General features: G+C 41.5%; 2 protein-coding genes across 2 annotated transcripts; both read left to right on the top strand.

Moving 5' to 3' along the window:
• The first annotated feature begins 740 nt into the window (after positions 1-740).
• On the top strand, positions 741-26,173 carry actn2b (actinin, alpha 2b). Its single transcript, XM_083897651.1, has 21 exons — positions 741-1,039; positions 6,394-6,508; positions 7,394-7,513; positions 7,604-7,690; positions 7,783-7,870; positions 8,223-8,301; positions 12,959-13,040; positions 13,886-13,971; positions 14,218-14,310; positions 16,056-16,286; positions 17,093-17,240; positions 17,561-17,711; positions 19,410-19,518; positions 20,522-20,662; positions 21,580-21,762; positions 21,912-22,046; positions 22,381-22,560; positions 22,646-22,792; positions 23,562-23,627; positions 23,714-23,872; positions 25,017-26,173. Exons 1-21 carry the CDS (start codon positions 908-910, stop codon positions 25,173-25,175), a joined length of 2,691 nt encoding a protein of 896 aa, XP_083753777.1. The 5' UTR covers positions 741-907; the 3' UTR covers positions 25,176-26,173.
• Positions 17,742-19,065, top strand: LOC310934271 (uncharacterized protein; the record flags this gene model as incomplete). Its single annotated transcript, XM_083897965.1, has 3 exons — positions 17,742-18,097; positions 18,202-18,257; positions 18,347-19,065. The coding sequence occupies exons 1-3, from the start codon at positions 18,075-18,077 to the stop codon at positions 19,063-19,065; spliced, it is 798 nt and encodes a 265-aa protein (XP_083754091.1). The 5' UTR covers positions 17,742-18,074.
• Positions 26,174-26,243: the final 70 nt, after the last annotated feature.

Raw genomic sequence — 26,243 nt, 5'->3', positions numbered from 1 at the left:
ATATTAATACATTCATTTTGCATCATAAATAGTATTAAGTGTACGTGTGATATCATGATGCAATATTGTGAACAGTTTTTTTCCCCCACTTTTTGTTCTCTAGGCCGGCCCCCTTTTGACCACAATAGATGCGCATTGTACGGTGGCTGGTAAGTGCAAAACAAATTTACAAACTCTGAAACACTTTTACAAACTCTAGACAACTTTACAAACTCTGAAACAACTTTACAAACTCTGAAACACTATTACAAACTCGGAAACAACTTTACAAACTCGGAAACAACTTTACAAACTCTGAAATACGTTTACAGTTTGTAAATTTGTTTCAGCGTTTGTAATTTTATTTTTGCACTTACCAGCCACCGTAGCATTGGCCCCCAGGTCATTTGAGTTTGAGACCCCTGCTCTCCATGATAGAAAGAGCCGGGGAAGTTGAGGGTTATTCAACTGCAACACGCAACTTCGCCACTAGGTGTCACCAAATCCCACACACTTAAATCCACATCTGTGGATTAAAAAAAAAAAAAAAAAGTTTTTCCAAGTAAAACCAATTTATTATGGGTCAAAGGTTACTTTCCTCCTCACTGTCCAACCACAAACTGACTTCATCTTGACACTGTGGGTGTGTGCGAGTCATGGTGGGGGAATTTTAGGATGGGGGGGGGGGGGTATGAGGGCGTCACGTGACCGTCCAGTACTAATGATCCTACTGTCGCTTGTTCTTCTGTGCTAACCAGGGCCAGACGTCTGTCAGGTCAGGAGGACAAGGGCAAGCGTGAGAGACAGAAAGAAAGAGACAGAGAAGTCGAGGACACAGCACCACCACCACCACCGCCACCACCACCGTCTCACAGTCAAAGGATACTTTTGTCGAGTGTCTTCAGGAGGAACAGAAAAGTAAGCAAAGATGATGACCATGACCCAGGTGGAGACCACGGTCCACTATGACAACGGCTACGAGTACGAGTACATGTTACAGGAGGACGAGTGGGACCGGGACATGCTCCTGGACCCGGCCTGGGAGCAGCAGCAGAGGAAAGTAAGACCAACTAAAACAACTCTCGAAACTGGAATAAAGTCTTGAATTCTGAACTCACGTCTCACTACTTAGATAAACATGAAAAAAAATCATGAATATTTGATATAAATATTTGCTTTTACAGTGTCACACAAATTCTATTTTACACCGTTCTGTTCGGACTGAGGTCAAGGTTACCATATTTGAAGGGTTCTACTTCCGGTGAAGATTTTCAAAATAATGTACCAAAAAAAATAAGAAGTGCTGGCATCAAGTTGTTGTAGTTGTTATGGTTGTGCAGCCTTTATTTGTGTAAATCAAAATTAATTGTAGATACAGCCATGGTTCTCAAACTGTGGTACGTGTACCACTAGTGGTACCCTAGCTTCCTCCGGTGGTCCCGGGTATAAAAGGTTTTGAAAACTGCTGGATTACAGTATATAGACAGTCCTCGCTGATCGGATAAACTCACCAACCCTGTCATGGGGTTCCAAGATTGCTGCCACCACACAAACGCTTTCTACTTGTTCGGTTTATAGCAGTAAATCAGTCGTACACGTAGTACAGTTTTCCTGTTATCTCAGGGATGTAAATGGAACAGAGCATAAGACCTTAATCTAACCTTAATCCAAAACTCAAAAGTCTCTCTGGACTTTTCCAAAACTTATTTAGCGTCATGGAAACTGCACATAGTTTGGGCAGTTTCCATGACTGGACTCTTCTCTCATTCAGTATGCTAACATGACTTTAGAGAAAATATGAATGATCACGTTAGTCTGATTAAACTGGACTTTTGGAATATACATCTTAGTCCGACTGATATTGTACTAAATTGACTTTCTCAAAGTGGGATTAACACGCCCAGATAATGGGATGGGAAGTTGAGCAACTACTCCATTCATGCAAACCGTTAGTCGGACTAGAGTGGGACTCAATCTGGCCTAGGTAGTTACAGTTTTTACCCTTTGTTTTACACATTTGAACTTACTTTGTTGCAGGGAGATTACGAACTTGAGTTTGCAGTTGGAAAAGTCTGTTTTACTGTCAGAAGAAGAAACAAATTTATTAGCTAACCTGTTTTGCTAATACTGCTCTCGCGTGTCGCCACTAGACGAGTCATGACGTCTTACACAGGAATCAAACCGAACAATGCCGAACTGTAGATACTGGTTTTATTTAGCGACGGCACTGCTGAAAGCCGCCGATCGATTTAATTCACTGATTCTATTGATTCAGTTACACAGAGAACGACTGATTTGCGTGTTTGTTTCGCGTACAAAACGACGTCACGGCAGTTTTCGCGCAAGCCGTGCTATGACGTCGCGCTGTAACTGTGTAATGGAAAAGCACCATAATAGTGTCTTTCCCTTGTGTCCCTGCTGGTAGCCATGCTTTCACTGGTTCTTGATCACAAAATGTCTAAATGTCAAGTGTTAATTGCACTTCTATATGTATGTATTTGAGGTTGTTGTGATGTGCTTTTATTTCGCCGAGCATTTCTGCACTTCCGGTGCGCTGCATGCTGCAGCCTTGACGCAACTTGGGGTTCAGACAGGGAGGAGGATGGATGGGGTGGATGCAGCAGTACCAGCAGCAGTAGCATCAGCAGCAGCTAACAATAGCAGCAGCAGCAGCAGCTCCACCACAGGCTGCTGCAGCCTCTGCGCTGATACGCGTGGAATGCGGAGCTGTCAACACATGCTCCTAACACATGATGACGCTCTCGGGATTAGAATGGACGCTAGGTCTAATTTTAACCTCCGGGACCCAGAGGCAGTACAGCAGGGTTAATCCAGCGTCCTTGGCGTGGAATTCTTTTGTTTATAGAAACCAGGCAGAAATATTGTACCAGGACCAGCTCCACCTCGATATAGCGCCCCGGCCTCCCACACACTGTCACTTGGTTTTAGGGCTTTAAAGGTTGACCCAGGTCCTTAAACTGCTGGAGCTCAGACCTCAAAACCTCCTGCAGCCATTGATGACAAAACTGTGTATATTTGGAGACACTTGGCAGCACCAGCTCAATTCATATTCACAGTTATTCCCGTTGTTTATCTTTTTATCAGATTGTAATTTGCTGTTGACAAGCGCTTGTTGCCGTGGAATGGTCTCACCAGCAGCTGTTCAAAATGATCAAAACGGATAAAAACAGCCCCGCTAATGACAGCACACAGAGAGTAGAGTGTTTATTGTGGCAGCTGATGAAATTAGTCTACAGCGGCGTGTATATCTCACACTCTTTGCTTGACATTCACTGTAAACAGTAACATCGCCAGGAGGATTTTGTTAGCGTCTTTGTGGGAGGTGTGTGTGTGGGGGGGTCATTTGTAGTCACATTTTCAAAATAATTTCTTTCCAGTTCACCATTAATCATTTGTTCAGCTCAGGCTCCAGTGCAGCGAGCTTAAAGCAAATCCTACCAGCAGCTGTGGTAGCTTTCCTTCACTGGAAATTGATGGAGCTGTGTATTTGGATGTTTTTAAATCTGTTATCTGACTCAGACGGCTTGATAAAGGCCTTAGCGCCTGTTCCTGTTACAGAGACAATAAACCAGACTTATATATAGACATATAACCTAACTTTTCTGCATTAAAATACGCTAAATGTTTCCAACACTCCACATTTCTGTTCAATATAATGGGCCACAAGGCCCTTGAATGTTTTGGGGTCATTGAAAGTGCTTGAATTTTGTGCAAGAAAGAAGTCAAGTTGATATTTAGGTTAATGTCTCCCTTGTTTGGTATGAGTCCACCTACCGTTTCACGCGCCCTGCATTGATTGATCTACGTAGACTAGGCCTGCGTTGAGTCGTAATTACTAGCGGTGTTGAGGACACTGTCCACCGAGAGCAAATGACGTGATGTCTGGGATTTCCAGGATCTGTGGCTCAAACAAAGACAATTAACAAAAACTGACTTTGACCAAGATCCCAAGGACAGATCACTCATCGAGATGCAAATCAATTAAAGTGGGCGCCATCATGGGCGAAGCAGCTCTTACAAGTTGCCCTTCCATCTTAAGCTGTGTTAGCACATTTAGTCCTTGAATTTTAGGGAATTAGTCCTGGAAAATCATTGAAGAGTCCTTGAATTCAATGCCAACCAAGGTGTGGGAACCCTGACAAACGCACAGGAGAAACCAACTGATGTCTTTTGTGAGTGTTTTGATTGGGCGACCCCCAGTGGCAGAAATGAGATACTGTGCATTTAAGCTAAATCAAACTCCACACAGAAAGACCTTCAGTCGAACTGGGATTCGAACTAGTGACCTTCTTGCTGTGAGGTGACAGTGCAAGCCACTACTCCACTATGTTTGTGGCCCTAATTCTTTGAGTGGCATCTCATCTCTAGTATTATTTTGAATAATAGGTCAACTAGACACATCCAAGTGATATACTTCATGCTTTTATATCACCACTTCATTTTAATGCATGTCACTTTAAAACACACACACACTCATACATCTTAAGTGGGGTTCAGTGTCGCGCCCATGTCGCTCCACCACTGATCCACCACCGCGGCCTCACTAGTGTCTCTATCCTCCTGGACTCTTTCTGATCCAGTGAGGCCCCGAATGCAGTGACAGGGTTGGTCCTCGTTGGATGCGATTCATAAATATTTTTAGATTTATCGTCACCGGTTGGTCGTGCTGAGAGGTGGGGGTCGGAAAGTGGGCAGTGGGGGGTTTGCAATTGTGGTCGAGTCAAATTTGGACGACCGGCAGACCACTTTTTTTTTTTTTCTCTATCTATCAGCGAGGACAGCAGTTCAATGTCACATGGAGCCTGTGAGGACTTGCTCGGTGTGGAATGTGATTCACTCCCGAGGCTGATACTATTCTGATTGTGAACCAGCTTCCTCAGGGGGGAAAACCTAAACCAGGCACCTGGACGGACGTCCACATGTATGCAGTATATTATATTATATTATATATGTATATGAACAGAGACGGAAAATACAAACTAAGTGATATATTAGTATTATATTAGAACCACACGTGTTGAAAATAGTCATGTAAATGTTAAACTACAGAGCTACTTTACTGCTAAGCCCTGAAAGAAGGTGTCCAAAATACCCCCAGTGTCATACTTTGACCTCTGACCTTTAAAGTATTTACATAGTAGGTGCATTTATGCTCACCTGTTTAAGTTAAAGACTAAATGTTTATTTTTTCCTCCTGCATCTCCTGTCTGTGTATAATATTGTTTTTATTTTTTTATAGCCATTTTTCCTGCACCATAAACACATGAAAATTTTCATTACTATCTTTATTTAAAAGCTTTGTCTATGTTGGTATTTTTGTCTTTATGTATACTTTTATTTACTTTATTCACATTATTACAATAATTATTATTAGATATCTTTTTAATAAGGTGTCATGTTTGGTAATAATAATAATAATAATAAAAGTAATAGTAATAGTGTGCTCATAAAACAGCGATTTACAGTAATAATCATGTTAATTCCAAAGTAATATGTTGGTAATGACACATTTTCTTTCCATTGTCAAAATGAAGGTAGTAAGTTGTGATTATTATAGAGATAAAATGTTTAACATCTCTCTTATATAAAATTAATTGACAGTTGATGACGATTGTAAATGTGAATTTTGTCCCCGTCTGCCTGTCGTCATACCTCGTTATAGTAACGCGTGTGAACACACACACACACACACACACACACACACACACACACACACACACACACACACACACGTACTGTGATAGAGTTATCACCGTCCTGCTGTAGCTAATCACGTTAAGTGACAGAAAGTGATGTGTGTGTGTGTGTGGGGGGACAAACGTGCTCCGTCTCCACGTGACATTTTCACTTACGTTGACGCGGCCAGAGACGTTTTTGACGTTTCCTTTCTCCTCCCCCCATCCGTCCGTCAGTCCGTCTCTTTATCATGAAGCACAGCAGAGCAGGTCTAAATTTAACGCCTTATATCAGCGGGAATGTGCTCCTCTGCGCTCGGCCTCTAAAGTCGGCTGCTGGCTATTATAGACTTTATAAAAATAGGAGGAGAAAGACAATGAGAAGGTCTTAACTCGATTTACACCATTTTCACAGTTCTCCTCTTTGTTGTTAGTGATGGAAGTACAACAGGGGAAAAGTGGACACTGATGATGGGTCGCTGAAGGTTAATCTGCTGAAAATGTAGCCGGTCACAGAGGTTAAGATTGATTTGAACATGTGTTAAAGTGTGAGCTGCCTCACTTTGTTTAGGTCTACTGCAGGGGGAAATATGCCAACGGTTTAATCCACGTGACACATTATAGGAGAATTCACCTCAATGTGACGAGCTGTGTTGCATCAGTGGAGCTGTATTTCTCACTAGCGTCCCTGGGCTTTTGTGCGTTTCTTCTTTTTCAGACGTTCACAGCCTGGTGTAACTCCCACCTGAGGAAAGCTGGGACTCAAATCGAAAATATCGAGGAGGACTTCAGGAATGGACTGAAGCTCATGCTGCTCCTGGAAGTTATCTCAGGTCAGAGACACAATTCTATACTTTTACAGTTTAAAGGTCCAATGTGTGAGAGCAGATGACCCAATTTGACAGTTGGATAATCACAAGTGAATGATGGCTGGGTTCCATTTAGCTGTGACAGTCTCAGGGTTCATGCATGGTTCTCTGAACACCTGTGCTTTTTCCTGCTCAAATTAATCAAACAATCTAAATGGCTGCTGTGCAAAGGGCCCAATTAGTGATAACTAATGACTCCTCCTTCCTCAAGTAGGTCAGAGAACTACGGTAGCCTTTGCGTTCCAAACAGGATGCGAGTAAAACCCTGCCCAAAGTACATATATATAAAAGGCTTATTCTAAAGCTACAAAAACAACATGTTTTTTATTTCTATTTAAGCAATAATTGTATTTATTTATTTATTTATTTATTCATTCACTCATTCATTCATTCATTCATTTATTTAATTATTTATGTATTTATTTATTTAATCTTTATTTATTTAACCTTTATTTAACCAGAAAAATATTAAAAATCTCTTTTTTCAAGTGTGTCCAAGTACAGCAAGGTTACAGACAAACAGTACACTCTTAGAAATAAGGGTTCCAAAAGGGTTCTTCTACAAGGGCTGAGGTTCTACCTGGAACCATTTGCATCTGAAAAACCCTTTCAAGGGTTCTTGGTAACATTAATGGTTCCGGTTAGAACCATTTTGATCCAGAGAACCCTTTAAAACCCCTTTCCGGAATAAAAGGTTTTAAAAAAGTTCTTGGTGGAACCTTCCAAAAGGGTTCCAGGTGGAACCTTTATAAAAAAGGTTTTTATTTTTGGTCAATAAATCACCATAAATGGACCTTTATTATATGAACCAGCAGATTTGACTGTCACACATAATAACGCTGTTTGCAGGAGAGAGATTACCTAAGCCGGACAGAGGGAAGATGCGTTTTCATAAGATCGCGAATGTCAACAAAGCTTTGGAATACATCACAAGCAAAGGAGTGAAACTGGTCTCCATTGGAGCTGAAGGTACTCAAAGATTAGAATCTACTGCATGAGAGCATCAGATTTCTTTGTTCCTTGTGCAAACGGAGTATAAACTTTGGGGGGGCTTTTCAGAGATTGTGGACGGTAATGTAAAGATGACTCTTGGAATGATCTGGACGATCATCCTCCGCTTCGCCATTCAGGACATTTCTGTGGAAGGTGAGCGATACACTGGAAAATGTGAGACTTTTTATATAATCTGATCTGGGATAATCTCTGCTATAAAAGTATACTGTGTTCACTTTTCTCAGAAACATCTGCCAAGGAAGGTCTTCTCCTGTGGTGTCAGAGAAAGACTGCCCCCTACAGGAATGTCAATGTCCAAAACTTCCATGTCAGGTCAGTGTTTCTTTTAATTGAGTCATGTTAATCTAGTTTATTATCTAATATTCCAAAGAATGTCATCACATATTCCAAAAATACAATACTATTTATCCTGAAACTGACTTTAGAAGTCCAGATTATGGATTTTAGAAGGCATCAACAGAAATTCACCTGAAAAATATAAACTAATAATTACAATATTGGAGCAGGTCCTTTTTTGTGGTTATGTTTTTAGGCTTTTTTGGGGGGATTTTCTTTAAAGAGTTGAGCAGCATCAGTAGTTCTGCTCTGCCTTTCCATCGCCTTCATCTCTTGAGTCCAGTTTAAACTCACATGTTGATTTTCTCCCGCTCATTGGCTGGTGAAGCTGGAAGGACGGCCTGGCCTTCTGCGCCCTGATTCATAGACACAGACCCGACCTCCTCGACTACTCTAAGCTCAACAAGGTGTTGTTTTGGTTTACACCCTTGTAACCCAGGATGCTGTGTTCCAGTCCTCACTAACAGACTGATCACTTCCACCAAATTAACACGTCTTTCACACTGTGATTGATGCTGGACACAAACGCACTGATTAATGGCACTTTGAGCTACTTTTATGTTTTTGTTAGACCTTTTTTTTCAAGTTTAGCTACTGAACAAAAAGCCTCACTTTTGAAAATCTACACCAGCTTAACTTCAAGGTGTCTTCAGAACAAGTTTAACTAACTGTAAAATGTATTTTTATGCCTGGAAACTGAGGTGTCCACAACAAAGTCCATAGTGATTTCACCCTGCAGGGACACATGAGCTGCTGGTCGACCGCTGCCTTGTTTGGGAAGCTTGTGTCACTTTGGTAAATCTGTTGGAAGGATTTCAAACACAGACATGACACAAATAACCCATTTAAACTTATCTATGAAGGCAGCAATGGATCAGCAACTCCTGTGCGCCATGATGTAAAATCACAGGTTTTTTCTATGGACTTTGGTGTGGGCAGAGAGAGAGTGGTTAACAAAGCAATGCATAGACATAGTGTTGTGGTGTTGTGATGTTGTAGTTTTATGCTGGACTGACTGGAAAAAGACGCGAGTGCCGTCATGTTTACGTGCCGCGACACCGGAGTCCAGGCACCGTTTACCAGTTAGCTCCGTTAGCTCCTTTAGCGCCATTAGCGTGCCTACAGTATGAACTGGAGCGGTCTGTTTATTAAACGATAAGAGCAGCGACAGCTCCAAATAACCAGCGTACCTGTATACTGATTATGTGTGTCTCTGTTTTTAAAGTTTAGTGTTACTTTAGAGACTCATTTTAACAATCCGGAGTCACGTAAACATGACGTCACAAGCATCTTTTTCCAGTCAGTCGTCATGGAAACTCGTCATGCGTTAATGACGTCAATGTTAACGCACATTAACGCATGACACGTGGAAAAGACATGCGTGCCGTCATGTTTACGTGCCGGACACCGGAGTCCAGGCACCGTTTACCAGTTAGCTCCGTTAGCTCCTTTAGCACCATTAGCGTGCCTACAGTACAAACTGGAGCGGTCTGTTTATTAAACGAAAAGAGCAGCGCTACAAATAACCAGCGTACCTGTGTACTGTGTATGTGTGTCTCTGTTTTTAAAGTTTAGTGTTACTTTAAACATGAAGTCACGCATGTCTTTTTCCAGTCAGTCGTCATGGAAACGTGTCATGCGTTAACGTGCGTTAGCGTTGACGCCGTTAGCGCACCCAGCACTAGTTATTTCTAAATCCTTGTCAATAGGAAGTCAGTCAGTACTGGACAGTTGTGTTGGTTATATATATATAAATGATACAATTACTCTACATTCTTAGCATGGAAATCAGCTGCTGCTACAGCTTATAAGGTCATTTTTTTTGTGTGTCGCCCAAACATCACAACATGGGCTTTAATGCTGCTGACTTGTGGCCTCGTATGTTTGACACAAAGGGATAAATATTCAGAAACCCGATCTTAAAAACATGACAAATGAATGCCGAGCTTGACATTTCCCATCCATTAAAAACCCATCGCAAAAACATCTAGCATATCGGTGTGTGTGTGTGTGTGTGTGTGTGTGTGTCTGTGTGTCTGTGTGTCTGTGTGTGTGTGTGTGTGCTAAAGTGTTTTTCACTGAGGCAAATCCACAGCTCATTTAAATGTGCATTTAATGGGTTCCCAGGACTCATAGTATTTGTGTGTGAAGAGTTGAGGGCCTCATTTAGCTGTTTTGTTTATTTGCAGAGCTGCAACTGACAGCCCGTCCATGTGTGTCATTAGAAAAAAAACAACCCCAATGTACTCGTAAGGAGCGCATTCTGAGTCAGGCAGCAGGGAGCCCAAGGCTGCTCTGGGAACAGTTTTAGGCTTCGGCTGGTTAGAGGGAGTGACATTTTCATTTGTTTTGGAAACACAAGCGGCGGCAGCAGCAGCAGCAGCAGCAGCTTTTTCAGCACACAACTCACACTGACCTGACTTGGAGTTGACCCAGAATAGTCACAGAAACCTGAGCCTGGTCCCCGCAGAGCCTTAGGCTTAGCTTTTCCTGTGCTATTGTCCACAGAGTCACGTAGTGCGCCTCAGTTTTAGAGGCTGCCAGTCAGGAAAGTCAGGAAGATGACAGTGAAATGGTGATGGTGATGTCATAATCTGCACCCTTGGGACAATACCAGCTGTCAATCACCTGGTGTTCACTCATATGTGCTGCGTGTTGTTGACTATTCGCCATAATCTGACATAATCACAGCTAAACTAGTGATTGAGACCATTAATTCCTCAGGAAAATGTTTACTGATATTATAAATGAAGTGAGAAGTAGAAGTTCATTTTCCATTCCAATGGAGTCGCCCCCTGGTGGGCAACTGGTAGTACCATCCACGTACGAGTGCCTGGATCCACTTTGAAATCTGAAAATCCTCTGAGGTCCACACCCAAACCTTAAATCATGACTCTGATCGACACATGAGACTAGGATTATTGATTTCATTCGGATTAATACATCTGAATTTGCTTATCTTTTGATACATGCATGTGGTTATTTAGTTTTTAGTTTGATTGAATTTGATTTTAGTTTATTTATTTAATTTCATTCACAAATTAAAAATAAATTAAAAATAAAACAATTTAATATACACAAAGTCGTCCAAGCCTTGAATGAAAAGGAGCAGGAAGAAGAATAATCGTATTTACTCTGCCCCTTTATCCCAAATAATCAATTTACATACTATTATAAAACAAAATGACAATAATATACACAAAATAAAACAAGTGAATAAAATAGTCACAGTCCAACACAGCCACTCACACTTTCCTGTTGTTAAGGCAAACAAGCAAAGCAAATTACAACACTTCAAAGGGAAAAAAACAACAACAAATTATGCAAATTGAACACATTTCATTGTATTTCCTTAACATAACTGGTTTTAATTGAACTTTTAAAATGTAATCTTATTACAGCTTCACTCTCAAAGTGCGTAATTATCCACCAACATAAAAAAACAATTCACGGATTCAAATTAACAAATTTACTCTAAGTGCACACATACTGAAACGTTAGAGAGGCTGACACTGGATACTTACACAATAAAGTGATCAGATAAAGATCAGATAAAAGGAGAATAACATGTTTTATTCGTCCTCAGTATTTCTTAAAACCTATTGCACATATTTACTGTCACACTTTTTATTATTCCCACTCTTCTGCATCTTCTTGACACACATTCACTGACACAGTCACAGTCGCACCTGGGCCTTTGAGAACTAAAGCCACCTGGAGACTGGCAGCTGTGCCAGGCAGCTGTTTGAGTCTGGCTCCAGGTGTGTGTGTGTGTGTGTGTGTGTGTTGTTGCCCGACGAGTAAGTTGTGGTCAGGGGCCACGGGGTATCCCTCTATTCATCCCTTCATCTCATTCCTACCCCATCCATCCATCCATCTATCCCTCTCTCCACCTCTCTGTCTGGCCAGCGCTGGATCTCCGAGCAGCTGGCGCTGTCATGTAGTGTGCCAGTCCTCACCCTCTACCATTATAGAACAGTAGTGCGCGCACACACACACACACACACACACACACACACACACACAATGGCAGCAGCATGGAAGCGTGATCCCTTTACGTCAGTGCACTTTCACTGACCATTCCTTTCAGGCTTCACTGTCAGCTGTTCGCACTGCCCCACTCTCTTATATTATCACGTCTGTCAGAGTCACTTGTGAAAAGAAAAGAAAGATGTTTATCGTTTGATTCCTCTCCTGTGCGACAGTGACAGATTTATCAGCGCGCCTGTCATAAACACGAGAAAACACAAACATGTAAACTTTTACTTGAACTGAATTCACCTTTTCATACAATATTTAACCACTAAAACATTTTGTAAAAATGTAAAAAAAACGATATGACAAGATTTGACAAGAAATAAAAATGTGCTTTGCAAGTTTTTTTTTGTAAAACAGTAAATTTGAACAATAATGATTATATTTTAGCATTAAAAATGTCATTCCAGTGTTTTCACCATTTAGAGAAACATAAAAAAAAAATATTTTGATGATATTGACTGATTTCCTGGCTTATTATTTACCCTTTACTTTAAATGGTTTTTCAAGGGTTCTTGGTAACACTAATGGTTCCAGTAAGAACCATTTTGATCCAGAGAACCCTTTAAACCCCCTTTCCTAAATAAAGGGTTATTGGTGGAACCCTCCAAAATGGCTCCAGGTAGAACCTTTTTTTGTCCTATGAGGACAAGCCGAAGAACCTGATATGGTTCTACTTAGCATTTTTATTTCTAAGAGTGTACTGTAAAGTAAATATGTCATGACATGACAGATAGTAGATTAAGTAAAATATATACTAGCATAATATAGTATAATAGTATACTATAGAAATATTGTATAATATAATATATACCAGGTTAATGGAAATCATAAAAAGGAGGAAAATAACATCCAAAAGAGTTCTATAGTTGTGTAAAATTTAAAAAGTAACTTCTATCAAATGAAGGTGCATGTGCTGTAGATGGTCTGGCAGAGTAATATGTCCACCATAGCTCGGAGGTCAGTGTAGTGGCATTTTAAGTCCCGACATTGCTGCTCAGTGATGCAGAATTGTGTTTCTTTATTTAGGATGATCCTCTGGGGAACCTGAACCTGGCTTTTGACATAGCCGAGAAACACCTGGACATTCCCAAAATGCTGGACGCCGAAGGTAATGTTTTATAGATATAGAAGGATGAGTTTTCAAATGAATTCTTTTTTTTCTTCTTTTTTTTTTGACCTTCTCATATTCAGCACAACTTTGACAATATCCGTGTACTCTCTAAGGTTCACTCATAGTCTATATGTACACACTACCGTTCAAAAGTTTGGAGTCACCTATACATTTTTTTGGTGTTTTCCATTAAAAGTCACACTTTTATTCATCAAAAGAGTTGCAAAATGAGTAGAAAATATAGTCAAGACATTGACAAGATTAGAAATAATGATTTTTATTCAAAATAATAATCTTGCCCTTGTCAAAGAACCAGCAAAACTGTTTTCAGCTGTGCTAACATCATTGCACCAGGGTTTTCAAGGGTTTTCTAATCATCCAATATCCTTCTAAACACAATGTACCATTAGAACACTGGAAATGGGCCTCTATACACCTATGTACATATTCCATTAAAAACCAGACGTTTGCAGCTAGAATAGTCGTTTACCACATTAACAATGTATAGAGTGTATTTCTGATTCATTTAATGCTATATTCATTGAAAAAATGTGCTTTTCCTTCAAAAATAAGGACATTCCTAAGTGACCCCAAACTTTTGAACGGTAGTGTATAGTGTATTGGCTGCAGCCAATCTTCGATTAGATGATACCAAATGTCAATCATACTTGTTTTCACTCATATTTGCCGTACTTTATCGTCTATTTTCCTCCAAAAATTGGAACACACATTCACAAAATCTGACACCATGTTTGGTGTGTCCCTGTATGTCCCTGATTGTTATATCTTCAGTGAATTCATCCTCCTTTTCTTCCAACTTTGACTTTTCCTTTTCCCCACAGATATCATCAACACCCCCAAGCCTGATGAAAGAGCCATCATGACCTATGTGTCCTGCTTTTACCACGCTTTCGCCGGAGCTGAGCAGGTATCAGTTCTTCCCCACCCCCAATTTGCATTTTTAGATGAGTTTCTCCACTGCACCGTTTCATATAATGCATTCTGAGATCAGACTCAGGTGCCAGAAGTTTATTGTCTGTTTGACTTTGACCCCCCCCCCCCAAAAAAAGGATGATATTATTAGTTGAATTGCAAGGATGAATGGGAGCCACGGCACACGGGGTGATTTCACTGAAGTAATTCCATTATTCTGTTGCCCCCATGACGCTCACAGGCAGAGACGGCTGCCAACAGGATCTGTAAGGTGCTCGGCGTAAACCAGGAGAATGAGAAGCTGATGGAGGAGTACGAGCGACTGGCCAGTGAGGTAAAAACATTTGAAAATGACACTTTTTTTTAAAAATGAAACCACTGACTTTACCAAGGAAAAAAGTTAAGGAGAAAATGGCATGTTATTATTTTTGTTTATTTCACCTTGTGTACAATTAGAAACATGGTGTCACCATTTGACGCACTTTATAAATATAGCTGAGACCTTATTAGGGCACAACCAAACAATGACATCACACAGCACAGCAATATTTACACACAAAACATATACAGTTGTACTCAACTAATAAAGCTCATCATAGATGCGTGCTTGTCAACAAACGGTGAAATAAAATAGAATCTTTCTGAGCATCAAGTGTAAAAATTGAATATCGTATCATATTTTATCAATTTTATACAAACTGAGCTTCCCGTACTCTTCATTGTCATCTTTTCCATTATTTAGATTTCCTCTACAATCTGTGCCCATCAATCCTGTGTAGGCAGGTCTTCTTTTCCCCCATTTTTTTTTTACCATGCAATTAATAAACATTTTAATTTTAGGACAAGTGCTTAACCCTTTAAGGTACTACTCAACCATTTGGTCGACCACACTTTAAGTCACTATATCTCATTGAAAAATGCATCAGGCTGAACTCACTTACACTAAACGAATGTGACTCGTTGTACTTTATGAATTATGCAAACCAGGTTTATTATGAACAGACATCTCAACTGTTTGGTAGAGGCCTGTATCTAAAATACAGAAAAAAAAAAAAAAAAAAAAAAAAACGTATGTATATATATACATATATTGATTGTCATTATTGTTGTATTAAGTAAATAAAATAAGAAAAAATGCAAAGAAATAATTTTAAAGGGTTAAAGAGCTTCTTACTTTGACAGGAAGGCTCCTCTACTTTAAAAGAGCTGATTCCAAAATGGACATAATGTTGTGTAGAAGATGTGCTGGTGGGTCTGATGGAATGGATTTTAATTTAAATCACATAATGAGTGCGGGGTCCATCCATCCATCCATCCGTCTTCTCGTCAGGGTACACCCTTGACAGATCGCCAGTCAATCCCAGGTCAATCACAGGGCCTCATATACAGACGAACAACCATCCACTCAATTTAAAGCAGGGCTCTCAAACTCAAATGACCTGGGGGCCACTGAGTGTCGAGTTTGGTCAGTAGAGGGAAAAAAGTCAAACTTTTTGAGAAAAAAAGATTTAAATGATAATGATATTTCGCATCATTTCAAAGTAAAAGTATTTATTTTGATATGGAACGAGAAACAGTTCACAATATAGATTTATTTATGATGCAAAATGAATCCAGTAATTAAAAAAATCCATACAGAAATAACTCATTATAATGTGATATTAAGTGGTGGGGCTGCAAAAAAGTGATTGTGAGGCCCATATTGCTGTGTGTTTTTGGCTGTGGGAAGAGAAAACCCAAGCACACACACAAACCTTTGTTTCCGACCAGGTCGTGAACCTGGGTCTTCTTGCAGCAGAGGCAAGAGTGCTAACCACTGGTGAGGGGTCAAATCATTTAAAATGTGATGGATGATACTGTATATCTGAGAAAATTCTCAACGCAACACTCTTTTATTGTAAATGAGTGCACTTCAAAGTAAAAGTCCTCACTTAAATGTAAAAAAATATATATTTTTCCCAAATTATAGATTATTATTTGACCCCTCTGCTGGAAAAAAATCACTCTCTCAGACACACTGCTGTTTAACATAATATCCTGTATCTCCATTACCTTTTAACTTTTCCCCACGTCTCACAGCTGCTGGAGTGGATCCGCCGCACCACTCCCTGGCTGGAGAATCGCACCCCGGAGAAGACCATGGCAGAGATGCAGCAGAAGCTGGAGGATTTCAGGGACTACAGGCGCCAGCACAAGCCCCCGAAGGTGCAGGAGAAGTGCCAGCTGGAAATTAATTTCAACACCCTGCAGACCAAGCTGCGCATCAGCAATCGGCCCGCGTTCATGCCGTCTGAGGGGAAAATGGTGTCTGTAAGTCACGACTCGCTGTTCTTCCTCCGCTTTAAATTCAACAGTTGAGAAGGGGTTGAAATTTGTTGCGGGGTCTCATGAATACATTGTGTATGAAAATGGAGAGTCATGAAGCCAAGGAGGTGGGACAGAAGTAGCAGTTACTGCTACTACTGGTTACAAGAAGAACTCTGCTTGGATTAGGAATTGAGTGTTCTTCTTATGATACATAACAGCCCATAGCTGAAAGGAAAGGGAACTTGGCTTTTGATCAAAGGGTTGCTGGTTCGAGTCCCTGCCAAGAAACCCAATTCTATTTGTTAACTGGACAATATAAAATGACTTTAGCCACAGGGAGCCACAGCCAGTGTCTTCCTTGTGCTGCTCCCAAGCCTGGATAAAAGGGAGGCTTATGTCATGAAGGCAATTTAACTTATGTGCTATTTTAGAGGAAAATGAATGGATGACTAGATGAGTGGCACATATGAGTGCCATGATTTGGCCACAGCCACAGGGGGGGGCCACATCCAGTGCTGGTCCCATACCTGGATAAAAGTGAAGGTTATGTCAGGAAGGAGCAATTTTGTAAATTGTGTGCCATTTTTCGACTAAAAAAGATGCTAAATCACGGCACATACGAGTGGACACCAGTGAGATTGGCAGCTGATATCGTCCAACAGGCGCCTGCTTCGCGTTAGTTTTGTATTTTTATATCCAGTCTATGGTGTTACATCGCAGTAGCCAGGACCTGTGGTGTCATTTTAATAGAGATTTGACATATTAATCATGTTTATTTGATCTGTTATTTCGTTCATTTTGTCTGACAGGATATTGCCAGTGCATGGCAAGGCCTGGAGCAGGCAGAGAAAGGTTACGAGGAGTGGCTCCTTACTGAGATCCGCAGGCTGGAGAGGCTGGATCACCTGGCGGAGAAGTTTCGCCAAAAAGCCACCAGTCACGAGAACTGGGCGAGTGGTCAGTCGCATCTGAGCCGATTTGCTCTTGATTCTGTTTTGTGTCTTCAAATGTGCATGTTTTTCTTGGCTTATTAGCTGGTGCTTTATCTACAGGCATCTGTATTCTCGCTTCACTGCATGATTGCCAATGTTTCATTTGACCTTGGCATTTGTTTCGATTTGTTCCTAATGGTATTCGATTGAAGGTCTCATTCTTTGCAAAGCAATCGGCCCTGTTGTTCACCGCCATAGGTCATTGTCTCCATTTGCAAGAGCCAAATTATACTGAGATGCTGTTGATCCTTTCTCCTACCACATGTTTCTCTCTGTTGTGTTCAGGTAAGGAGCTGATCCTCTCCCAGAAGGACTATGAAACAGCCACCTTGACAGAAATCAGAGCGTTACTTCGCAAACACGAGGCCTTTGAGAGCGACTTGGCAGCCCACCAGGACAGAGTGGAGCAGATTGCTGCCATCGCACAGGAACTAAAGTACGCAATCCCTAAAGCAGATGTTTGCAGTCATGTGTCATGGAGAACTGGCTGATGTGTGGCTTATTGTGTCAATGTTATTCTAATACCATGAGTATTGCACTTGCCTAGTGCGAACGGTATTATTCGTTTAGTTGTCCCCTAAATCTTGATTTAGTTTTGAGGAAAATAACTTCTCCTTCACTGCTGAACAAAGGTGCAGGGTGTGGCTCAGTGGCACGCTGACATTCTCAATCAGCAGTCAATGACACGCACCTGTGCATGGTTAGCTTCTCAGTCTGGGGATTGGCCACAGACCGTGTCCTGGTTCATATTTAAGCCGTGCTCCACAACAGGAAGACAACATTTCAGCTGACAAGCAAAATGGCTGCTTTATTCCCTTCAAGGTAAGTGACTGTGTTTTACTTTTTCCATGTGATTTATGGTTGTTGTTTTTTTTTTTTAAATGTTGCTCTTGTGCTAACTTGACCGTGCTGTTTTTCTGTAACAGTGTGCTGCTCCTTGTTGCGCTGTTGAGTTGGAATGTCTATTGCTTTCCTAAAAAAGGTAAAGACTTCAACTTCTCTTACATGTGTTGAAACCTTCGGTCCTCAAACAAAAGTTAAATTTGAACTTGTTTTTTTTGCTTTTTGTAGACTGGGCCCGCCGTGCTCCTAGTGATGGCGGTTCGTCAGACATGAATGCTCCCCTTGGCCTTTATCGCTCATACCAGGGTGCTTCTGCTCAGTCGGCCAACGATGGTCCCCAACCGGTGAAGAAGGGAGCGTATCCTAGTCCTAAAGGCAAAACGGCAAGCTCCAAGCCTTCTCCTGACGCTGTCTATGAGCCTCCAGCTGCCCCCCAGGGGTCCAAAACATCTCAGCCCACATCTGACGGTGGATTCCAAGCAGGTGCGCTTGATAACTACGACCAAAGCGTCGAGTATGGCGACTGGGAAGAGGAAACCGAGGACTTGCAACAACCACCACCACCTCCTCCAGCGTCCGGCTTTATTGCTGGTGAGTTGAATCACTACTCGTCGTCCTTTGAGCATGGAGATTATGAGGAGGAAACTGAAGAACAAGATCTGGCACCACCTGGTCCCTATGCGGCGCCGGAAGCTTCTGTAGAGGAGGCTGGGCTGACGGATGTACCTTATCAGTGGAGCAAGGACGACTATCTCTATTACCTCTTCTTCACTGGTCAACTCCCTTCAGGCCTTCTGTCGCACTACAGTTCCGACTATGAAGCCGGAGGTGACTACTACGACGATGCGGAATATGAGCGATACGACTATCCCATTGAAGATCTTCCTGCCCCTGAAGATCCAACCGCCCAGGATCCAGTCACTTATGAAAAGTCTGACATGTATTGAAGTCTGAAATCAAATAATAAAAAACAAAATCTTAAGTAAACTGTGGCCTGATGTGTTTTTCATTGACCTTAATGCACTACATTCACAAAAATATGAAGTGACTGCACTTCATTTCAGAAAGAAATGTTCACAGTACCGCACATTTGTTTAATGAAGCTTTGAATACCATGGGAACAACACTTTACCCTTAGTGAAGCTTTAACTCCAAATTTGATTATGGGTAAGTTCAGACTTTGTTGCACTGATTAGTAAATTAAAGTGCTTGCTGTTTTTACCTCCTATTTAAAATCCTGTGACTCTTAATACCCACAAATGAAACGGTGGCACACATTTTGTTTTCTCAGTGAGCTCGACTACCACGACGTCGCTGCTGTGAACCAGCGCTGCCAGAGTATCTGTGATTTGTGGGACAAGCTGGGAACTCTGACTCAAAAAAGAAGGGAGGCACTGGAGGTAAGGACACAACATTCAGGCCCGTCAATTAGCTGCTGCCATGATGTGGAGCAGGGTTTGTGTCCTGGTTTCTTTGCTCAAACACACCTGATTCAAACGGTCAGGTCTGATAACAGCCCGTTTATTTGAATCAGGTGAGTTTGAGTGAGAAACTCTGCTGTGGAGCAAGAAACCATAAAATGTGTAGTTTAACATTTGCAAGAAGTTGTATTTTAAGTGTTGAAGCAGGTGTGTGTGTTTGGTCCTGGAGCACTTTCTTGTCTCGTTAAGTTTAACTGGACAACAAATGTATTTTTTTTGTTGTCTGATGACCACTAGGAAACATATATAATTCAAACACAAGATCACAAACCTTTGAGCATTAATGTTTGGATCGCTTGGAAAGCCACCACAAGAGTGCGCTAATGTTCCACACCGACTGCAGCTTCAAGTTGTATCTGAACCCAGGTTCATCAAGTAATAGGTGAAAGGATAATTAGGTGTTTGTTAGAGAGCAGTGAAGACATGACCTATTGATGAGGAGATGGATATTTGGATCCCCTCTAAAAATCCCTGACCCGAATAGGAGGGTAAAATTGGAGTGTGTCGGGAGAGATCAAAGGGAAATGGACATTATTGGCGTGTCCAGCCATGGAAGTGACTGGCTCAAAGCCCACTCGCCACTTCCTCTGATCCACGCTGACCATTCCAGACCTGCGAATGTGTGAGGGTCTGGGAAAAGGGCCAAGGATTAAATGTGAATGACAGCGACAGAGGTCTGTCTTCTGTCCAGCTCTGTCAACAACGACCCTGCTAAAGTTAGGGGTTAACAAGGTCAGCAATGATGTTATGTACCCTGGGATTAGTCTTCACAACAGTAGAGGGGGGGGGGGGGTATTTGCTGGAGAATTTTTATGGGAGATGTAAAGCCGACTCCTTCTCATACTAATTGTCCAAGTACAGGTTGAAAAGAGGCAGGATTTTCTATATATAAAATGCATGTTTTATCCCTTTTTCTTCTCAGCGGACAGAAAAACTGCTGGAGACAATCGATCAGTTGTTCCTGGAGTTTGCCAAGAGGACGGCTCCTTTCAACAACTGGATGGAAGGAGCCATGGAGGATCTACAGGACATGTTCATCGTGCATACGACTGAAGAAGTCCAGGTAAACTTTAAACTAAGGCCCTGTCCCAATACCTCCCACTTAAAATTTCCGCTTGGTTTGCAGTGCTCTCAACCTAAATTCCCCTCGTTGAGGGAAGTGGCTTCCCTATGGAATTGGGACACCACTATATGCAAATTAACGTAGTGAACGTGCTAACCTACGTCACAATTCTACCGGTGGAGCGTGCCATTTTCATTCAGGAAAAATGCCGTTGGATTGTGTTGCCTGTTGCGTTGGCTGTTTGTTTTTCTCAGTCCTCGTAAACGCTATATCACGAATGTGATTGAAATCTGCCAAAACCGGGGTATTCGTATATACATCCAAAACACTAACAAAACTACCCAGATGTAGCAGAGCTAGCAAGCGGCTACTTGCAGGGTGCTTCGAGAGTTTCCCCTCATGTAGAGCTACATGACGGGCAAACGCTCTCAAGGCACTCGGTAAATAGCCGCTAGCTAGCTAGTTCGCTAGCTGCTTTCATAAATCGTCAATTTATGTGAATTAGTGTTCAAAGCTCAACAGTCCTTTGGCTGTATATCAAATCAACATATTCCAACACACATTGTAACGTGCTTATTTGACGACATCTTTGTTGAAAAATATCAGCTGGCTCGCTGAATTCGCAAAGCATCATGGGTAATTTCATCTTCCACTCCGTTTTAAGCCCGCACCAGAGCGCACTACATTTTGAGGGATGATTATAAGGACAAAATCGCAATTCCCCTTGCTGCCCCCTACACTTGAACATGCAAATGTTAGGGTTAGGGGAGGTATTAGGACGGGGCCCTAAGTCTCTCTCTAGTAGATTGCTGTTTAATGTCGTATCTATCACACACACAAATGAGACGGAATAGAATCAGTCTCGATGAATCGAGGACGGTAATAACATTTTAGGGGTTTCCCTTTGTCTCTTCCAGAGTCTAATCGCGGCCCATGAGCAGTTCAAAGCCACTCTACCTGAGGCTGATGGAGAGAGACAGGCTATACTGGGAATCCACAATGAGGTGCAGAAAATCTCCCAGAGCTATGGGATCAGGGCCAACTTTGTGAACCCCTACAGCACCATTTCAACAGAGGAGCTGCTCAACAAATGGGAAAAGGTAACCACGGCTTTAACACGCGGCCTCCTGGCCGTTTTGTATTGAAGTGATGTAGTGAATGTTCAATCACTCAACACATAAAGCTTATCATTTGAATAATGTTTATTATTATTATTATTATGATTTTTACATAATCCCTCATTTTCTAGGTAAAGAAGCTGGTTCCTCAAAGAGACAGTGCCCTCCAGGAGGAGATGGCACGCCAACACGCCCATGAGAGGCTGAGACGGCAGTTTGCTGCCCAGGCTAATCTCATTGGACCGTGGATACAGACCAGGATGGAGGTCAGACACACAGGGTTATGAGCAGTATTTGTTGTACTTATCTCTATCTAATCGAATAAACGTCTAAAAAGGAAGCTAATTGTATTGAAATGCACTGCAGTGTATATACACTGTGTGTGCAGTGGTGACTTTCCTGATTAAGGTGATGATTAAATAAAATATTATACATTATATATACAAGTTCACTTGCTGTATATCTTGACATAATTCACTTTTAGTCACCGGTAAATGCCTCCCTGCCGTATCAGTGAGGTGAACTGTCAGATCTTTAGAGCAGCATGTTATGAGCTAAATTTATCCCAAAATTGAGTTGTCGCATGTCTTACCCTAACAGGAAATTGGACGCTGCTCGATGGACATCGGCGGAGCTCTGGAGGACCAGATGACCCAGCTGAAGCAATTCGAGCACGTCATTGTCGCTTATAAGCCCAACATTGACAAGCTGGAGGGAGACCACCAGCTAATCCAAGAGTCCCTGGTGTTTGATAACAAGCATACCAACTACACGATGGAGGTAGTAACACAGCCAAAGCCTTTAAAACATTTGTCAGTCATTAAACCATCTTTAAAAAAAAAATGGCACGTCTTCTTCTCATCAGCACATCCGCGTCGGGTGGGAGCTGCTGCTCACGACCATCGCCCGGACCATCAATGAGATCGAGACCCAGATCCTGACCCGCGATGCCAAGGGCATCAGCCAGCAGCAGATGAACGAGTTCAGATCCTCTTTCAGCCACTTTGACCGGGTACATGACGGCCGTTTTTATTTTTGTTGATTTCATCTGTGAGCATGTTGAATGTTTTGAAACCTTGAAACTAAATTTACCCTTATTTGACTCCTCGTGCAGAGGGGATGGGTGAAGAATTTCATCTTTTATCCTTTAGCTATCACATATCGCCATGAATAATCCATCGTAAACAGCCGTAGAAGACATGTTTGGGTGTATTTCACGCGTCTTATGAGTAAGATCCTTGCAGTTTTGATGAGCGTGATGACTTATCCCATTCAAGCTGCGTCTGCAGGCGTTCCACAGATCACGTCTCTCCGCGCCGAAGTAAACGCACGGATGAAACATCCAACAAACACAAACTGCACAAAATTGCCTCACTATTGCAGTGTGGAGATTTTTGTGTTTGTGCATATACTTTAGCTTGTGTACAGTTGTACCCCTGCGCACGCAAGTGTGCGAGTAATATTATAATTGCATTTCTTCTGATTTATGTTCTCAAAAACCTTATTTATCGTCAAATCTTCTCCGTCTTCAATGCCTTATCACGGGAAAAAAAAGAAGAAGCATGAGATAATGTGCTTAAATTTGAAAGTGTTTCCTCCTCAGGGATATTTATTTTATCATCCGTCACTCTTAAGACTTGGACAAACTTTAAACGAGGTTTCAAAAAATCAGCCAGTAACTGCTTCTGATTTGTACAGGAAGTCTTTTAAAACGCTTTTTTTTTTTTGCTTCTGTATTCCTTATTTTTCATGTTAATCGTGAATTTGGCCTCCACCTGTAGAAGAAGAACGGTGCTATGGAGACCGATGACTTCAGAGCTTGCCTCATCTCTATGGGATACGACTTGGTATGGCATTTCAAACGTGGTTGAATGTTTGGGTGTTTTGTTGTTTTTTGCCCCAGTTTTCTGATTCCATTCATGCTTTTTCGCAGGGAGAGGTGGAGTTTGCCCGCATCATGATACTGGTGGACCCTAACGGCAGTGGCGTGGTCTCCTTCCAGTCCTTCATTGATTTCATGACCAGAGAGACGGCGGATACAGACACTGCTGAACAGGTTGTGGCTTCCTTCCGGATCCTGGCAGCTGACAAGGTATTGGCGTGTTTGTGTTGGTGTAGTGTGCCCCAGTGGCAGATATTCTTAGGCACCAATAATCTCTTCTATTCAAGTCATTATATCCAAGAAGTGGCCTTGCCAAGCTGATTTATGAGCCACAGTTTTGTTCCTGACCTTTAAGGTCGAGGTCTGTGTTATTTAGAAGGGCTTAGGTCTCTCGTAAGAGATTGAATATACAACTCATAATATGTATGTTTTTGTAAGTGTGTAATTGCTTTAAAATTAAACAAGTTTGCTTTTTGTAGCCTAATTGTCCACTTACACGAGAAGAATGCCCGCAAGAAGCCAGACGTGCATTCGACTTTCAAAGTTTATGCGGTCGTGCTCCTGTTGTTACGAGACGACCAAAACCTGGGACATAGGCAGAGTTTGGAGGGTCCAAAAAAGTCCTGAAAATGGTCCAATAAAAACATTTCTTGTTAATGTATAATACATATTTTAAGTAATGCAACAATGAAGTCTTCTTGAGCAGGCTTGTGACATGAAACACCACGGTGACATTAAACGGCTCCTCTTTCACACTTTCACAGAGCAGTTTGTTCTGATCGCTCTCCCATTTGTCTAACGTGAACCCAGCTTATGTGCGATTAAAGTGGTCAGAAAGTGATTAAGCCTCTGTGATTTGTTGTTTGACTTTATCGCAAAGCCTGGCACTTCCATCCCCTCCATCCATCTTCTATGCTCCACATGAAGTGGGGGGGGGGGAGGGTGGGTGCTGTGCCAATCTCAGCTGATATGGGGCGATAGGCAAAAGCTTGGCACGCATTGTCTCCTATTGCTGGATGGAGTCGATCGTCTCTGCCACAGCAGTTGTACTGTGGGTTAAAAAGTCAGACTCTGCCTGTGACCTGGGATGAATTGAATCAATATATTTAACTAAAGAAAAACATCAAAACACAGATAATGGATTATCAGCCCTGCATTTCTTTTCACACCAACTTTACTGCTCATGTTTTTGTTGATCCTGTCCTTCACAAGCTTATTCAGGAGTAGACAAAAAACATGTCAAACCACATGTTAAAACCCTCCTTAGAATAAACCTTATATACAGGCTGTATATGGGAAAGGCAGTTGTTGGTATGATACCGTAATCAACAAATTTTTTCTTCCACTACCACAGCCCTACATACTAGTGGAGGAGCTGCGGAGAGAACTTCCCCCTGAACAAGCGGAGTACTGCATCATGAGGATGCCTCCGTACAAGGGCCACGGAGCACCACCGGGGGCGCTGGACTACACTGCCTTCTCCACCGCCCTCTATGGAGAGAGCGACCTTTAACCTACCGACCGTTCACCCAACGTCCCTTTGCCCCTCCCTCTATCTCTTGAGAAATTAAAAGAATCTATAAAAGGATTGGATCAAATATGTGGGATGAAATGTGTTTGTTTTTGTTGATTCGTTTTTTTTTTCCGATGCATTAGATTGTGTACCATCATGTCTCGGTACTTTTACCTCCTAAAACATGGCCCTCAAATGAACGTTAACTCCCACGTTCACATTATATTGCGAACGCCGATGCAGTCACTGGTGTAAAAGGATCATGGTGTTTTTAGCTGAAATGCAGTCTGCCAATAAGCATTTTGAATTGTTTAAAGTGAAATGCTGTTTGCAAAAGCAATTTCGGACCTGTTGACATCCAGCGATGAGCACTAAAAATGGATTCCACTAAGCATAAAAGAAAACCCCAGTAACGGAGGTAAATGAAAGAAAAATCACATCATTTCAAAAGTAAATGTTTCAATTGCGACGAATTCAAAGGAAGAGAACACATGTATCAACAAGTAATGTGTTTAATGTTTTTTCTTTTTCCACAGGCAGCAGCAAAATGTGTAATTTTTATTTTATTAAGTATAATGAACTCCAAAAATGAGCACACAAAGTGATTTCCCTGAATTGCCTTCATGGACTCATACTGTATTAGTATCAGTAGAAATGAATTAACATTGATTTATTTAAGGCATTATGGCCACAATTTACTCCACTGTATTCATGTTTGATGCTCCTTATTAAAAATGTACATTTTATTTAAAGAATATCCATACTTAAAATTATAAAACATCATACATGCAATATTTGGTGGTGATTTAACCCAACATGTTGATGTTCTGTGTCCTTAACATAAAAATTTGTACTAACTGTAAGGCTGAAACATTGACAAACAAATTTGTGTCTGATTTTACACAATAAAATGGAAATGGCTGTGGAGAGGCTCGTCGCCCGTTTTCACAGGAGCACGCTGCTAATTGAGCACAACATTGTTTGGATTTTAAAAGGGAAAAAAAAGTGTCTTTTCTGTTTAACTATTGATTATTTTCACTTGTCTTTCTGTCATTTAAGAGCCAGTCT

This window comes from Microchirus variegatus (assembly GCF_963457635.1).
Source record: "Microchirus variegatus genome assembly, chromosome: 11".
Taxonomy (NCBI): domain Eukaryota; kingdom Metazoa; phylum Chordata; class Actinopteri; order Pleuronectiformes; family Soleidae; genus Microchirus; species Microchirus variegatus.
The sequence above is the reverse complement of the archived record's forward strand: the minus strand, read 5'-3'. Positions and strand labels throughout refer to the sequence as shown.